Source organism: Cryptomeria japonica, chromosome 7 (genome assembly GCF_030272615.1).
Source record: "Cryptomeria japonica chromosome 7, Sugi_1.0, whole genome shotgun sequence".
Taxonomy (NCBI): domain Eukaryota; kingdom Viridiplantae; phylum Streptophyta; class Pinopsida; order Cupressales; family Cupressaceae; genus Cryptomeria; species Cryptomeria japonica.
In genome coordinates, this window is record NC_081411.1 from 261,432,889 (window position 1) to 261,451,578 (window position 18,690).

Below are 18,690 nucleotides of genomic sequence, written 5' to 3' on the forward strand. Positions count from 1 at the left end.
GCCGTTTGCCATTATAATATGTGTAGTCTTGTTCTACACAAACAGTGTACTGAAATTCTCATCAAACGTCAAAGACGCGTTATGGCGACGACTTTAATTTTGAATGATCCTGTGTTAACCTATTGCCTTTCAACCATGAGTGCCGTCCAATACCGACTTTTATTCGCTTCATAGATAAGGAACTCTACAGCCACAATATTTCTTTTAGTATTTTATGCATTGCCCATTCACGAAATATTAATATTAAATTACCCTGTAAAATCTATAACAGAGAGATTGCAAATGCCCACCAATCGACAATTGCTGTGTAAAACTAAATTTCTTCTGCCTGTGTTTCTATTTTACCAATGGCAGAGTCAGGGAGGAGGAAAGCAGGTGCATGGATATTAATTTTGCATTTTGTAATGACACTAAGTTCAATGCAATATCAATCTTGTTTAGCAGCTTGTCCACCGCCACCAGTCAATTGCCCTCCTAACACAGAGACCTGCTACCTCACTAATTACCGTGGCGAATGGGAGGATCAGATACCCTGCAAGGCTGCCATCGCATTTTTTCCCAAGACCGAATCAGAGCTTATTCAAGCAGTTGCATATGCGGTAAAGGAGGAGAAAAAAATTAAAGTTGTAACCGGGGGTTCCCACTCGATAGCCCGTTTTGCGTGCCCAGGTGGAAACAGCGGCGTTGCAATCAGCACTCGGGACTATAATTCACGAATCGAGATCGACGAGAAATCTATGACAGTTACTGTTGACGCCGGGGTTGAGTTAAGAAAGCTCCTCGATGCGCTTGCAGCGAAGGAGCTTGCGTTACCTCATACGACCGACTGGGATGGCTTGTCCATGGCCGGAGTGATTAGCACGGCGGCTCATGGGAGCAGTTTGTGGGGAAAGGGCGGCGGAATCCACGATCATGTGGTGGGCATTAGCATTGTGATTCCTGCGCCTGCTCACCAAGGCTACGCAAAGCTTATTCATTTGACAGAGAAAGACGAGGAAATCAGAGCCGCTAGACTCTCGCTGGGAGTATTGGGAGCCATTTCTCAGGTGACATTTGCGGTGGAGAAGATGTTCAAGCGGTCGATCACCCTGAACCTCAAAGATGACTCGGATCTGGAAAATTCGTTTGTCAAGTTTGCTGAATCACATGAGTTTGGTGAAATGTATTGGTACCCTTCATTCTCTGGAATGCTGCAATCTATACAGGACAGAGTCCCCGTTGGTAACCCGGGAAACGGAAAGAGGTCCGAGATTTCCTTTCTACCGGTGACTGTGCAGAGCCTCGTACAAAGCAGGGCAACCCGTAAGTCTTCTTCAATATTTGATCTTTGAATTTAAAGAAAATTTTGTTTTCCTTTTTTAATTTAACCCGGTCTGTGTTTGTGCAGAGGAACTGAACAATGCGAAGGTAAATGTGAGTAATCTCTGCAAGTCAGCCAAGACGCAGGTTGAGCAAGGCGTGATAGCGGGGAATGGATATCTCAACGACGGAAGATCCTTCAATGGATTTCCTGTTGTAGGTTATAGTCACCTCATGCAGAGTTCCTCCGGTTGCCAGATCGATCCACGCAGCGATGAGCACGAAATGTGTCCGTGGGAAGGAAAAGATTTAAAAAGCAACGACACTATATGCGCTTGGGACACGCAGGTGAAGGGCAACTTCTATTATCATACGTCAATTGCGATTCCTCTGTCGAGAATAGTAGAAGCCATTAAAGACATGAAGAAGATCCGCAATATTGATCCAACTGCACTGTGCACGCTTGATTCCTTTCTGGGAGTGCAATTTCGATATTTTAAAAAGTCCACCGATTACTTGTCCCACAAGGAAGACAGCGCTGTAGTTGAGTTTATTTATTTCCGTTACCGCGAGCTCGGGACACCGCGATGGAATGGGTATGTAATAGACGAGATTGAACAGATGCTTTTGCAGAAATACGGAGGAGTGCCCCACTGGGGGAAGAATCGGGTGTATACATTCCAAGGAGCTGCCAAACGAACTGTGAATCTTGTAAAGTTTTTGAAAGTGAAGAAGAAGTTTGATCCACAGGGATATTTCTCTAGCGAGTGGTCAGATGGAGTGCTGGGAATTGGGAAAAATGTAGAAGTATGGCGAGATGGATGTGCTCTGGATGGGCTGTGTGTTTGCAAAGAAGATCGTCATTGTGCTCCCGAAAAGGGATTTGTGTGTAGAGCTGGGAAAATTTGGAAGAAAGCTCGTGTCTGCATAAATGTTTAATGCCTGTATGTCTATTATGAAGATTTCAAAATAAAACGGCCCACAATGTTGCAACCATTTATCGTACCTAATACTGTAAGCTGCCGGGCTCTAATCACTGAATAAATTGTTTGTTTTGTTAAATATAATGTGCCGGAGGTACCGTCCCACCGTGAATTAGGGCTTCAATTAATTTTATTAGTTTCTGTCCTGGGAAGGATGCATTCATTTTTCAATTAGTTCAGTTTATAATTAGTTTTTTTATTGGTTAATATTGGAAATAGTCATTGTAAAAATCAAATTATTGTTTTTTTTAAATTTTGTTGATTTGAATGACATATAAAATATTTTATATATCATCATAAATGTACATTGTTGACTTTAATATTTTGTTGTCGCCTTGAATGACATTTGTGATATCATTCATATCTATTCAATTAAATATACAATTTTAAAAAATTCTTAGACATTCTAATTTAAAAAATGCCTACTTATGATATTGCTATCAAGATTCAACTATTTAGTTTTTGAGTCAAACTCATTGACCCATAATTCATGAGTCACTTTCACAAGAACCCATCAGTCATGAGAATGAATTGTACACTTAGAACTCATTGCATCTAGGTGATGCTCACAAAGGTGAAGCATCGGGACTTGCCAGGAGGTCACCCATCCTAGTACTACTCCAACTCAAGCATGCTTAACCATGGAGTTTCCTCCAAGGTTAAGCCCACTCAACTTGCAACCCCATTTGCAAAACCTTCACCAAGTGTTGTGCCTTATGAACCATTCATTATAGAGTCCCTTTAGCTGATTGAGTGATAAGTAGGAGATATTTTTCCATAGCAAGTTGAAAAACCTACTTACCTTATGTATTGTCTATCTAGCAATTATCTTCTTTTTTTTTAAAACAATTATTACAATTGACCATATTTAATGTTTTGATTTCTTTTAATACTTGGTTCATTTTTTATGTATCTATTATTTGTATTATAATATACAATACATTATGTACAAATATTTTAATCCTATGTATAATAACTCTAATTAATAACAACTTTTTACAGATTATACTTAATTTACTTTAATTATTACTTTTTAGTCAAAGATGTCTAATATAAGGAATCAACGAACTATTTATTGAAATATATGGTTGTGAATTGTAAAGAAGGGTACAAGTTGCTACAAATAATCTTGACTGTTTGTAATTTTTAATTTTAACATGACTGCTTGCATGCAATTTTGAACCTCTAAGCACACTTGGAGAAAAAGAGCATTCAAGTAGACCAAATTTATTGAAAATAAGATGGACAGAAATTTTATGCTCAAGTTCATTATTGCTATAAAAAATTATCTTCCTGTATATCACCTAAAAAAGGGAACTAGAATGTGTAGACAAAATGATTTACTATAATTTTAATTGTATCTAATAATAAGCCATTTGACTAATATAGAGCATCACAAAGAGAAATTAGTTAGATAACTAATGATGTGCTTGAATTCTCAATGTTTTCACTAATATAACTACAAGAATTAACTACTTTAGCTAACAATAACTACTATAACACTTATAGGTGGGAACATGACGCAATGTGTCTCTTGTTTAAGTGGATTGTGTGTAGGATAAGAATCAATGCAATAATTTTATATTAATTATAATTAATTTATAGGTAAAAAAAATTATGATGTGTATTGAGGTGAAGTAGCATAACATTTTACATTTATTTTATTATATTAAACAATATATAATTGCAAAGGAGAAAATAACCTTCAAAAGTAAGTATAAGAAGAGAGAATCCAAAACAATAACCTTCTCAAATCAACCCTTATAATGGTGAATACATAGATTTCTAAAATTGCAGCTATCATTTCTCAGTATTTGATTATGATCTTCACTATTCAATTTTTTAACTAATACAATGCAAAATAATTAAGGAATATATAATTCACTATACAATCAACTAATATTGTGAATCCATATTGCCAAGATCAATGAGAACTACTAGAAGGAAGGATAAACAAAAGAACCAATGTCCTAGCCATAGTAGTAACTAAAGAATCTTTCAATTTTATGATTTTTTATTTGTTATTATTTTTTTCATTTATTAATTTATAATTTATTCATTATACCAAATTATGGTACTACTACAATTTTCCTAAATCATTTTTTACATTTTTTTTTTTCCTAAACATCAATGTCACTCAACTTCATATCTTTAATTTTACATTGAATTAATTTGCTAGGTCTCCAACAAGTACAATGAAGTGTCCATAAAATGGGTCATGATTGTGGTGTGGTAATACTTCACATCGTTTGTTGTGAATATTCTTAACAAACTTAGTCCAATGAATATTGTTCCATTAGTAAAATAAAATGAATGAAATACATTATTTCTTTGGAAGTTGATAAATATTCACCTTATAGAGGGCCTATATCTTTTATAGACTAATATGAAGTCCTAAATAAATGTTTTGAAGTCCTAAGTGAATGTTTGATACATTGATATTGAATGAAACCAAACCTATATTGGTGATAAAAAGAAATACTTCTTGTTTATGATATAAATTTTTTGAGAGTTAAATATTAATGTTATTGATCATGTATGACTCATCTATTCTTGTAGTTCCTTATATTATCATTAAGTTGGTGTTTTCATTCTATCTTGACAAGATTACTTCATAATAATGTTGAAAGTATATTTCCTCTCAAGAAATCTTTACTGGTGCAGGAGAACCTAAGGGTGAGCAAATACCCTTTTCAATTTTGGCAATTTTGGCATAAGGACTGGTTCTAGTCCATTAGGTTCTCTGTTTGGAGCTTGGGGTCCATTTTTGTCTTCTTTGTGAAAGTTTTGTTTTTCGGCAAGACTTACCCCAATGGAGTTGCCAGCAGTTGGAGCGAGTCAAAATGGAACCATCGGATATCGGCAGGAGTGTTTTCCACCTACCCTGATAACCCGATGAAACTATCAGCTAACAGGTGAGCAAGTTCGGGATGATCAATGTCAGTCACTATACTGCTATGGCAAGTTGCACGAGGTTTATCTCCCACAAATTGGCAACCATGGTGGGACCCAGTGAGAAGTTAGCGAGCAGAGCGAGTCCAAGTGGAGCCATTGGGTATCAACAAGACTAGTTTTTGTGCCGCATGATAACCCGATGGGAGAGCATGCGGTTTGGAGCGCACCATCGGTTATCAGTATCACATGTTTGGAGCTACATCAATAACCCAATGGGAAGGCACAAGGTTTGGAGTGCATCATCGGCCATCGACAGAACATGTTTGGGGCTACACCGATAACCCAACAAGGAAGCATTCTGTTGGGAGCGCACCATCGGCCATCGGTAAGAGTGTTTTAATGCTACTCCAATGACCTGATGGAAACCAATGTGGAAGTGCGCAAAGTGTAAAATGTCATCGGACATCGGAGTAAGTGTTTTGAGGCTACTCCGATGACCCAATAGAAAATCAAGTGAGTTGTAAACTGCCATCAGACGTCGATGTAAGTGTTTTGGTGCTAACCCAATGACCCGATGGAAAAAAGATAGTTACAGTCAGAAACTAATTGTGTCGAGTTCAATCTAGTCGGTTAGGGATCATTCATGACATGTCATAGAGGCTATAAAAGACCTAATAGGCATTCTGTAAGGAGGTTGGATAGGTGGAACAAAGAACATCTTCTGAATAACAATTTGAAGACCATTTTCTATTTTCTTTCTCAGAGTTTAATTTTCATTTGAAAAATGTAAATAATGTCTTAAATCTTTAAAATGCTAGTGTCATAGAGTAGATGTTACTTTTTTGTGTTTTGTGAGTTCCAAGTTTGAAGTCGTGTCAAGCTCGGCTCTGTAAATAAGTTATCGTTCTATTTCTTGTTTTCTGTTGGTGACAAGTAGTTATAACATGGCTTTGTCTTGATTCTCCATCATGGGATCCACATGACCATTGGAGGTTGTCAAGAAGAGCCAGCCATGTATAGTAGAGTTCTTTGTATAGCAGACCAGGGAATGGCATCAGTCCTTCCAACAGACTGGCTCTAGGCAAGCTTAATGATAGCCTGGCTAGGTATCAGAGACCAAGAGGAATCACTTGCAGGGTAGACTGGAGTCTAGGTTGTTAGGCACAGACCGGAGGAAGATGGGATCAAAGGGAGAGAAGATCCAAGCATGAGGAGGAAAACAACCTAGTAGAAGTTGTAGGTATAATCCATGGTAGAGCAAACCCTGCAAGGTGGTTGGTGAGGTCTGGTGGATTTACGAAAGTGAATTGGTGGATTTACGAAAGTGAATTCACATAGAGTAGAGTATCAAACCTTGGTAGTGAGGACTTAGAGTGGATTAGGGGAATAGTGAGAGGAGTATTCTCGGGTTAGGATAGGAAGAAAACCTTAGAGTGAGTCAAACTGACTCAAGCAATCTAGGATCCTCCCTATCAGATTGGTATTAGAGCTAGTTAAAGATTTAGGTGAAGAGTGTAAGACTTATCTAGTATCAGAAGAAGGAGTAAAGATGGTGACCAATGCAGAATTGGTTAAGCACGTCGCTGACCAAGAAGATGAAAAGTGTTTTCTCAAGGAAAGGTTGGAGCAGTTGGAGTAGAAACTAGGTGTGGTGGAAGTCAAGATAGCAGAAGTGAGTGGGAAGATAGATGAGAAGGGTAAAATGTTGGCAAAAGAGGATGAAGTCCCTGCCCCATACCCTATTATTGATCAAGAACCGTTCTTGAAGGCTTTGAAGGCAATGAGTGCAAAGTCTTTGGAAGGAGTACCATAGTTTAGTGGCAAGATGGAAGCAGAGTCAGTAATGGAATGGATAGAGGGTATAGAAAATCATTTTGAGTGTGAAGGTGTGACTAAGGCCCAAAAGGTTAAGGTGGCTAAGTCAAGAATGAGAGGTGTTGTCGTTACTTGGTGGAAGTTTATACAAAATGAGAGAGAAAGAGAAGGTAAGATCCCCATCTCTACTTGGAAAGGGGTGGTAAGAAAAATCAGAGAGACTTATCTTCTTGAGGATTATGAAGTGCATTTGCATAGGAAAAGAAAAAACCTAAGGCAAAAGGAGTTAGATGTAAGTACCTACACCAAAGAGTTCAAGAAGTTGTGTCTAAGGTCAAAAGTGATAGAGGATGAAAGCATTAGAGTAGCAAGGTATCTTAACAGTCTGAGATGGAACATACAAGAGGAATTAAGTTTGTTGAGTCCAAATACCATTCACAAATGTTATCAGATAGCCCTGAAAGTAGAAGAAAAGAATAAGAAGAAACATGAAAGCACTAGTAGAGGTAGAGGTAGAAGTCGGGATTCAAAAGGTTATAGAGGAAGCTACAGTGGCAGAGGAAGTGAAGTAAGATCACAAGGAGAGTCAAAATTGACTGAGCAGACTAATGAATCCAATGGATGAGGAAATTATGGTAGAGGAAGAGGTCATAATAGCAACAACAAAGGTACATCTAGAAGTTTTGGTGGAGGTTCATACTTTGCAACACATGAAGTGTTACCACTGTAGTAATTTTGGTCATCCTGCCTATAGGTGTCCAGAGAAGGCAACCTCATCACATTTAGAGAAAAGAATCAATTATATGCAAGAGAATTCTAGTAGTGTGAAGTCTCCTGAAGTAAACCTTGACTCAGAGAATGGTGAGAATCTGATGGTTATAAGGGTGCTAATAAGGGAGCTAGTTAAGGAAGAGCCTAAACAGAGGAGGTCTCTTTTCAGAGTAAAGTGCAAGATACTTGGTAGGGTCTATAAAGTGATCATTGACTCAGGATCAACAGACAATATCATCTCCGAAGAAGAAGTAAGTAAACTTGGGTTGAATAGCATGCCACATAGTCATCCTTACAAGGTCACATGGTTGAATAAAGGACAAGATGTGTTAGTAAATGAACAAGTATGGGTTGAATTTGCAATTGGGAATATTCAGACAAAATTTGATGTGATGTTCTACCCATGGATGCTTGTCATTTGTTGCTAGGTAGACCGTGGCAATTTAATAGAAAAGCTATCCATGACGGAGAAAAGAACTCCTATGCATTCACAAAGGAAGGGGTGACATATAGGATTCAATCTTTGGTAGAGGATGAAGGAACCAAGACTAGTGGTCCTAATGTGTTGTTGGCCGAAGGAAAATAATTTTTGAAACATCTCAATAAAAGAGATGGAGAACATTATGCTCTCTTAGTGAAAACTAGTCAATAAAAGAAGACTGAACAAGAAAGTTTAGCAGCTATTAGAACAGCTCAAGGACATTGTGAGTGATGGAACACCCGCAATGCTACCTCCTCTTAGAACAGTAAGTCACTAGATAGAATTTATACCTGGAGCATCACTGCCTAATAAGGCTGCATATAAGATGACTCCTGAACAAAACAAAGAAGTGGCAAGAAAAGTACAAGAGCTTCTTGATCAAGGTCTAATCAGAAAAAGTATAAGCCCATGTGTTGTGCCAGTGGTCTTAGAAACCAAGAAAGGAGGTAAATGGAGACTATGTACTGACTCTCAGGCAATAAATAGAATCACCATAAGATACAGATTTACTATCCCTAGAATTGAGGATTTAATGGACTGTCTTGGAGAAGAAAAGTATTTCACTAAGATGGATTTAAAGAGTGGATATCACCAGATCCGGATTAAAGAAGGGGATGAATGGAAAACAACTTTTAAGACTATAGAGGGGTTATATGAGTGGTTAGTTATGCCATTTGGGCTTGCTAACGCCCCTAGTACCTTCATGAGGTTGATGAATGATGTGTTGAAGGACTACATAGGTAGATTTGTAGTGGTATACCTTGATCATATCCTCATATTTAGCAAAATAGAGGAAGAGCATCTTGAACACTTGCAAATTGTATTAAGGAAACTGCATGAGGAACAATTGGTAATCAATCTTGAAAAATGTGAATTCATGAAACCAGAACTCATTTATCTAGGTTTTTTTGTATCCCAAGGCACTTTGGAAATGGATCCTAGCAAGGTGGAAAAAATACAGAGTTGGCCTACACCGAAAACTGCTACTGAGGTAAGAAGTTTTCATGGACTTGCCCAATTTTATAGGAAGTTCATTCCAGGTTTTAGTGAAATTTGTGCTCCTGTTCTTGATACAATTAAGGGTGGGTTGAAAACTAAGTTTAGGTCAACTAAAGATGCTGACTAGGGGTTTGAGCTACTCAAAAAGGGGATAGCTACCCAACCCATCCTAGTTTTACCAAGTTTTGATAAGTCATTTACCTTAGAATGTGATGCTAGTCATATAGTAGAAGGAGCTATTTTGAACCAAGAGGGAAGACCAGTAGCATTCTATAGTGAGAAATTGAATGACACCAAGAAGAGATACTCATCCTATGACTTAGAATTTTATGCCTTAGTGCAACCTCTTCGGAAGTGGAGGCATTATCTTTTGCCCAAAGAATTTCTAGTGTTTACAGATAACCAAGCCTTGAGTTTTATCAATTCTCAAGAAAAGTTGAGCAATAGAAACATCAAATGGATAGAATACCTGCATGCATACACTTTCACTATCAAGCACAAAAAGGGACAGCTGAACAAGGTAGCAAATGCCTTAAATAGAAAACTTCCCACTGTCTAAGAAGTGACTTTGTAGAGCATAGGTGTGGAGAGTTTCAAGGAGTTTTACAGAGAAGATGAAAACTCTTTTGAGGTATACAAGGTATGCAGTGAGTTTAATAATCATTTCAATAGCTAATATGCAGATTACACATTATAGAGCGGTATTTTGTTTAAGGGATGTCAGTTATGTGTGCCAAGAGGATCTATGAGGGAAAATCTCATACAAGAAAAACATAATGGAACTCTTAGTGGACATTTTGGTTTGAATAAAACACTTGAATTGGTGTAAAGATTTTATTATTAGCCGAAAATGCATAAAGATATTAGGAAGTATGTTGAGCAGTGTATTGTGTGTCAGAAAACCAAGGGTACTATTTCAAATGCTAGACTATACCAACCTTTACCAATTCCCAAAAGACTGTGGGAGTGCATCAACATGGATTTTATTGTGGGTTTGCCAAAAACCAAGACTATCCTGGATAGTATTTTTGTCATTGTTGACCGGTTTAGTAAAATGAGTCATTTTGTTCCATGCAAGACTACACATGATGCTAGTTACATTGCACATGTATTTTTCAAAGAGGTGGTAAGAATTCATGGGCTGCCCCTCAATATAGTTTCAAACAGGGATGCAAAGTTTATGGGACACTTTTGGAAAACTTTGTGGACAAGACTAGAAACTAACCTTTCTTTTGGTTCTGCGTACCATCCACAGACAGATGGTCAAACTGAGGTCATTAACCGAGTATTGGGTAATCTTCTGAGGTGTCTAACTAAAGAGTATGGACAAATGTGGGATCAAGTGCTACCACAGGCAGAATTTGCATATAATGATAGTGTCAACAGAACTACAGGTAAGAGTCCTTTTGAGATTGTTTATGGACATGCAGAGGATTTCACTCAGTCTATGAAAGAGGTGCATGAACAAGTGCAAAGAACCTTGATCGACACTATGCAGAGGATTAAGGCTAAAGAAGATGAGAGGAGAAAAGACATTCAATTTGCAGTGGGAGACATGGTTATGGTACATCTAAAAAAGGCAAGATTGTAGAAGGGAGTCCCAGTAAGCTTCAGATGAGGAGAATAGGATCTTGCAAAATTTTGGCTAAGTGTGGCTCCAATGCTTATAAGGTAGATTGACCCACAGATTTGGCATTGTCCCCTGTGTTTAATGTCCAAGACTTGGGTTCAGTTTAAAGGTCCCGTAGTAGTGCTAGATGGACCGAATCCAGAAGGGGAAACTACACTCAGTGATATTCTAGTACCACCCATTTCTAAACCATAGGTGAAACAAATTTTAGATTCTAGGGTGAAGAAGCAAATGAGGAATGGCATGTATATGGAACACTTAATCAAGTGGTGCAACTTACCTGAACTCGAAGACACTTGGGTTACAAAATCTGATTTTAAAACACTAGGCATTGATGTCGCCTTGCTGCCCCCAGGGGGGACTTGATTTTTCATGTGGGGAGTATGGTGTAGGAGCACCTAAGGGTGAGCAAATACCCTTTTCAATTTTGTCAATTTTGGCATAAGGACTGGTTCTAGTCCATTAGGTTGTATGTTTGGAGCTTGGGGTGCATTTTTGTCTTCTTTGTGAAGTTTTGTTTTTTGGCAAGACTTACCCTAATGGAGTCGCTGGCGGTTGGAGCGAGTCAAAGTGGAACCATCAAATATCGGCAAGAGTGTTTTCCACCTACCCTGATAGCCCAATGAAACCTCCAGCTAACAGGTGAGAAAGGTCGGGATGATCAACGTCGGTCATTATATCGCTATGGAAAGTTGCACGAGGTTTATCTCGCATGACTTGGCAACCATGGTGGGACCCAATGAGAAGTCAACGAGCGGAGCGAGTCAAAGTGGAGCCATTGGGTATCGACAAGACTAGTTTTTGTGCCGCTCGATAACTCGATGGGAAAGCATGTGGTTTGGAGCGCACCATCGGCTATCAATATCACATGTTTGGAGCTACATCAATAACCCAATGGGAAGGCACAAGGTTTGGAGCACATCATCGGCCATTGTCAGAATATGTTTGGGGCTACACCAATAACCTGACAAGGAAGCATTCTATTGGGAGTGCATCATCGACCATCGGTAAGAGTGTTTTAATGCTACTTTGATGACCCGATGGAAACCAATGTGGAAGTGCGCAAAGTGTAAAATGTCATTGGACATTGAAGTAAGTGTTTTGAGGCTACTCGAATGACTTGATAGAAAAGAAAGTGAGTTGTAAACTGCCATCGGACGTCGGTGTAAGTGTTTCGGTGCTAACTAGATGACCTGATGGAAATCAAAGACAGTTACAGTTAGAAACCAATTGTGTCGAGTTCAATCTCGTCAGTTAGGGATGATTCATGACATGTCATAGAGGCTATAAAAGGCCCAATGGGCATTCTATAAGGAGGTTGAATAGGTGCAACACAGAACATCTTTTGAATAACAATTTGAAGACCATTTTCTAGTTTCTTTCTCAGAGTTCAATTTTGATTTGAAAACTGTAAATAATGGCTTAAATATTTAAAATTCTAGTTTGATAGAGTAGATGTTACTTTTCTGTGTTTTGTGAGTTCCACTTTTCAAGTCATGCTAAGCTCGGCTTTGTAAATAAGTTGTCGTTCTATTTCTTGTTTTCTGTTGGTGAAAAGCAGTTATAACATGGCTCTGTTTTGATTCTCCATCATGGGATCCACATGACCATTGGAGGTTGTCAAGAAGAGTCAGCCATGTATAGTAGAGTTCTATGTGTAGCAGACCAAGGAATGGTGTCGGTCGTTTTAGCAAACTGGCCCTAGGCGAGCTTGATGATAGCCCGGCTAGGTATCGGAGACCAAGAGGAATCACTTGTAGGGTAGACTGAAGTCTAGGCTATTAGCCTCAGACCAGAGGAAGATGGGACCAAAGGGAGAGAATATCCAAGCATGAGGAGGAAAACAACTTAGCAGAAGTTGTAGGTATAATCCATGGTAGAGCAAACCCTGCAAGGTGGCTGGTGAGATCCAGTGGATTAGTGAGTTGGTGGATTTACAAAAGTGAATTCACACAGAGCAGAGTATCAAACCTTGGTAGTGAGGACCTAGAGTGGATTAGGGGAATAGTGACAGGAGCATTCCCGGGTTAGGCTAGGAAGAAAGTCTTAGAGTGAGTCAAGCTAACTCAAGCAATCTAGGATCCTCCCTATCATTTACCTTTGTGATACTTAAGTAGGATTAAATTTGTTTGGATTAGTGTGTTCAATAAATGCAACCAAGGAATGCTAATATATTGCCTACTAAGTATGGGGGTTTACAATTGCATAAAATTTCTATCTTGTATCAGTCTCAATTTATAATCATATCTACTTCATCAGTAACAATAACATTCCTTGGGTGGAGGAAGAATATAGTTTAACATTCTTTTACATTAGGATACCTTTTATCTTCTATTCTATCACACAAGTTCATCATCAATATTTCCATTTGACTTACATGATGTATAATCAACACTCAATGCATGGTAGATGGTATCCATTTTTCCCTAACGAAAGATGATATCTTCGCTACATGACCTAATTCCATCAAGAATGTTAGAAAAATATTCATATGTATTTAAGAGCTTATAGCTACCTTTTGAGTTTATAAGTATTAATAGCAAATGCAAGACAACTTATTTATGCAAATTGTAGCCTTAAATAAGTGAATGAAGTGTAGATAGGGCCCAATAACCCTAGATACATATATTGATAAATATAATACACCACATATAGATGTAAGAATTAAGTCACTCATTAATTGATATTGTTCCATGTAATTTAGCTTATTTTTAATAAATTTTTAGGAATTTCTCTTTATAAACAAGTCAAAATTATCACTTGCATACGATGATTAAAATTTTAATATCTCATATTTTATATTTTATTATGATTAAATAAAAAATACTATTGGGAAGATTTTCATCTGTATTAAAAACCCAACCCTAATCATTTTTTAATGAATGCACCTCATTTTCTCTTTCATATGCTAACTTCAACTCAACAATCTCTTGCAAATTGCAAACCCTCACTCTTGTAATGAATTCATAGTGAACAAGACATATTCAAACATTCAAAGAGAAAGGAAACCTTTATACTTTTCTTTCTATAGGTTACATATTTAAGGTGTGAAGAAATGGTAATATACATAGCAATATGTCATTCAATATGTGAATATTAAAAAAGCTTTATGATGTCCATTGGAGTTGAGGAAAAATCAACTCTACAACTCCCAAAGATCACCTACATGCAAACCTGTCATAGAAAGAGAGAAGCAAAATAGCTATGGAGGCTAGAATTCAGAGATCCAGAAAAAAGGAGTCATACTGATTGTGCAACAAGAATGAAATTGAATAATTACAGTTTTTATGAAAAATACAAAGAGAGAATCCTTATAAGAGGATACTCAAAACCCTAAAGGTGAAAACCCTAAAGAATAATAAGATTCCTAAGTTTAGATTAAGCATAGAGTATAATAGACTAATAATTAAATAAATAATTGTTAGCTAATAAAAGATTACTCTAACACCCTCGATGAACTTAGGGAGTAGCTAAAAAACAACTAAGGACTAAAAAAACATGTAAAAAATGTAGGAAAGCAACAATGGGTCTTGACAACTAGGCCTGATGAGGTACCCAACTACAATAAAATCTCTGTAAAGTGGAGCAAAAGGAGAAAACCATATAGGAATAAAAATACTCTCCAAGAAGAGATGAAAGCTCAAGTGAAGGACTAAGAAGCCTCCAAACAAGAGTGTTCTAGAAGATAGGAACAAAAAAAGAGAATCAAGAACACCACTGAAGCATGAAATAACTACAAACATTGTCGAAGAGTAACTGTTGATTTGAAGAATCTCCACTAAAATAGAAAATGACCAGGTAGAGAAGACTATAATCTGGATGAGTTTCCTCAAATGACACTACTCGAATCAGATGGCAAACAAAGGCAAACAACTAAACTCGAAGATACAAATGGAATGAAACACCAAAGCCTGAAGAGTTGATCAATCAAACCAAGGAAGGATTAGAACCAACAGGATAAACCTCTTCATATTGTTGAAAAGGGAGAGAGACATATACACTAAAAAGAACGACAAACAAGAATTGCATGACGAAGAACTAGGAACAACGAAGGTGGAGAGAAAGTACATAGTGTCGTGGAAGGAACACTCACTTGAAACACATCATGAGGCTAATGTCGTGGAAGGAACAGTCACATGACAAAGGTAGATGGAAAACAAAGGAAAACATCAACCCCCCATGGTACTTTATAAGCAGTGCATGTACAATAAGGCACAAGATGTGCAAGATCCCAAGTATACAATGCATGATGGCACTTTATCTCAATGCATTTGCATAAATAAAATACTACAATGATCAGAAGAAAAAAAAGACTGGAAACATAAAGAACAGCCAAAGACAAGACATCCTACTCAAAGAAAGAGATCCCAAGACTTGAATCCAACTGTGAGGTCTTTTGGCACCAAAATGTACCAAAAATCAGCTACCCCTAGAAATAGAAAAAAGCAACTGCACAAACCTCCAAATACTTAGATCTAAAGAACAAAGCCCAAAAAATCTCATGAAGAGAATAAGGGCATGCAGATCTAGAGCTTTGATAGCATATTGGAGTTGAGGAAAAATCAACTCTATAGCTCCCAAAGATCACCTGCATGCAAACCTGTCACAAAAAGAGTGAAGCAAAATAGCTATGAAGGCCAAAATTCAGAGATCCAGAAAAAGAGGAGTCATATTGATTGTGCAACAAGAATGCAATTCAATAATTAAAGTAATGAAAAATATAAAGAGAGAATCCTTATAAGAGGATACTCGAAACCCTAAAGGTGAAAACCCTAAAGAATAATAAGATTCCTAAGTTTAGCTTAAGCATAGAGTATAATAGACTAATAATTAAATAAATAATTATTAGCTAATAAAATATTACTCTAACAATATCTCTCATAAAAGATATATATATATATATATATATATATAGAATAATTCAATTAACAATGATTAACAATTGATGTTATATTATAGGAGAGAAACTTTATTAATGCACTTTTGAGGAAATAAATCTCAAAATTAATTGTTAATGATCTAGTTTGCTCACATCAAGGGTTGTGCTAACTTGTGGATATGTGCACTTTTTCATGGACAATTATAGCTTTAGTGGTGGTGTTCAAAGCTTTCAATTGGTAGTCTACTAGATAGTTAGTACTTTATAATAGGTGGGTGGAGTGTATATATTTTTCATCAATGGCACTTCTTGTGACTTCCAAGGAACATTAATACCTAAAATTTCATACACAAAATATGTGTACAATTTCTATAGCTATTCTATGAGAATATTTATTGATGTTGACAATATTTCAATTTGTAGAGTGTTAAGTATAGGACATATAAATGGTCACAACTCACTATCATTAAATTATTTTTTAAATTCATTTTTACTATATTAATTGGTATAGGTAGCACAAGACATTGGGAATATCTTATAAGATTTATATAGAAAATGAGGTACACAAATTTAAATTTTTAATTTGGACAATCTAAGAGTTAAATTTATGTTTCCAATTTCAAATTGATATAACTAAAAATATGTAAAAGTATTAATGTAGTTTTTATAATATTTTTTTGATTTTTTAAATTACTTGGATAAATATTTTATAAATTAAAAATAGTGTTCTCATTAGATAAGCACGAGAGAGTGACCAAACCCCTTATAGTTCACCATCAAGGAAAAATAAAAAACACCAGAAGGTGAGAGAAATGAGTTTCACAAGGGGTGATACTAACCAAACTAAGATTATTTGACTAGAGTTGAAACCAATAGGGAGAAAGGAATCCTAGCACTAATTACGTTCTCACTATTTTTGGGTTTCAAGAATGACCCCAAAACCTTAAACAAGCACCTTGAATTATAGCAATGACAACAAGAAAGGGACCCAACCAAGACCCCCGTACAAGATGGAAATAAACCATCTTGAAATTAAAAAATATTAAGAAAAACACCTTTAATTGTAAAAAAATAGCCAAGGGAGGGGACAAAAAGAAACCCTGAAATAGAGGAAGTAAAAATTAGCTTCTAGTGAAAATTGAGGCAGAAAGAAGAGAATTGAGAACGAATGAATAATTAAGCCTAGATAAGGAGAAGAAGAAGAGATACAAGATCTTGGGCCAAGAATGCCACACATGCTATCATTTGAAGACACTCCCAATAATATCCATCTTACAGAAAGTTAATACTCTACAAACCTACTACAAAAGTCATCTCAATAGGTTTAGCAGTAGCCAAACACTCAACAGTAACCACAACACTTCTCAGAGTAATAGCAACATTAGAGGTCCCAACCACTCCTAATAGTAAAATCTCCACCTCAATAGGAGACATAGGAGAGAAATATGCTAAAGGATCTATCTCCTTATCTATAAGAGACTTAGAAAATCCATGGTATATCACTAAGGCCAATATATTTGCAAGAGCTTATCCAACCCCTTAAAAGAAATACCCATCATAATAGGACTAAAATCTGATGAAAAATATACAAAAGAGCTCAACTCAATAGAACCACTAACTATACAATAATAAAAATAAAAAGAGATAAATCTCTCACAAAAGCCTAATAAAGAAGAAATCCAATCACCCATAATAAAATAGGATATATATAACCTACCAAAAACCATAGGCTTGATGATTGAACAAAAAAGTTGTTTATGATACCAAATAATAGGGGACCATGAGGGATATGGATGATCTATCACCATGGGTAAAAACCACAAATTATACCCACTAAAACCTTTACATGCAATTGTCACACTAGCTATATAAATATCTCCACAACTAGTATCCAGAACCAAAGATATTGTTTTTAGAGCCATAGATAGACCAGTAGGAACTATGGTCAAGAAGCCTAATTTAGATGATACACAAGTCTAGACTAAAACCACCAATACATTTGCAAGATATAAATAAACTCTTTTATCTACACCAAAAAGAACCCAAATGGGTATAATTGTCCACAACAAGAAAGACAAACCCAAAGGAGAAATGGTTTCCCAAATTTGTAAGCAAGGATAAAATAAAAGTTTTATAGGGGACACCAATCTTAAACATGTGGTAGAACTCTCATGACCACAACACTTGGGGTAGAGAAACCATAACTATAGATGGTTGTCTTTAGGGAAACCCCTACAAAACAAACAACTAAGCCTCCAAAACTAGTGAAAACCAAGACTTAGAACTTGACACTCAAAGAGAAATAGGGCCTAGCATCCAAAACCCATGGAAAACCCTTAGAGTGCAAGAAAATAGTACTTAGAGAAATAACAACGATGACCATGGCTAATCAAAAGGGAAAGAAAGAAAAACACCTTTGTCATCATCCTCTAATTCACCATCCAATACTCTCTCTACAAATATACTCCCTCCTAAAACCCTAGTTCCTCTATTCCAACCTCCCTCACCTCACTCTCTCATTTCAAACTCAATATACTTTTAGTATATATTTTATAAATTAAAAAATATTGGTTATTTTAGAAAAAATGACATCGATGGGACATTGTTTATAAAAGAGAAAATATTTTGTTTTAATTCCACCCCTAACATAAATGAATTAGAAATCTAAAGTGTAAAATATTTTTTTCGACACACTTTTAAAATAAATTTTTAAGTCAACCTTGAATAAAATGGTATATCTTTTATGGGATATCAAATTTTCTTTAAATTTTTAATCATTTAAAAAAAAAATTATATGTTTTTGAATATTATTTTCTATTGTAGTGAACCAAAGTTTTTTTAATTTAAATATATTTTGATTTTTTAAATTTTAATTAGCCTCTTTTTTTAATAATAACATACTTAAAATATTTTGAATTAAAATAATAATATAAGTAAT

The 18,690-nt window shown here is 36.3% G+C and overlaps 1 protein-coding gene across 1 annotated transcript; it reads left to right on the forward strand.

Moving 5' to 3' along the window:
* The first annotated feature begins 261 nt into the window (after positions 1-261).
* LOC131030019 (L-gulonolactone oxidase 2) lies at positions 262-2,360 on the forward strand. The gene is made up of 2 exons (XM_057960701.2): positions 262-1,302; positions 1,388-2,360. Exons 1-2 carry the CDS (start codon positions 348-350, stop codon positions 2,236-2,238), a joined length of 1,806 nt encoding a protein of 601 aa, XP_057816684.2. The 5' UTR covers positions 262-347; the 3' UTR covers positions 2,239-2,360.
* The last annotated feature ends 16,330 nt before the right edge of the window (positions 2,361-18,690 follow it).

Coding starts and splice junctions, on each gene's coding strand:
- LOC131030019 (XM_057960701.2), top strand. CDS start 348: ATGGCAGAGTCAGGGAGGAGGAAAGCAGGTGCATGGATATTAATTTTG. Junction 1,303..1,387: donor CGTACAAAGCAGGGCAACCC/GTAAGTCTTCTT, acceptor GTGTTTGTGCAG/AGGAACTGAACAATGCGAAG.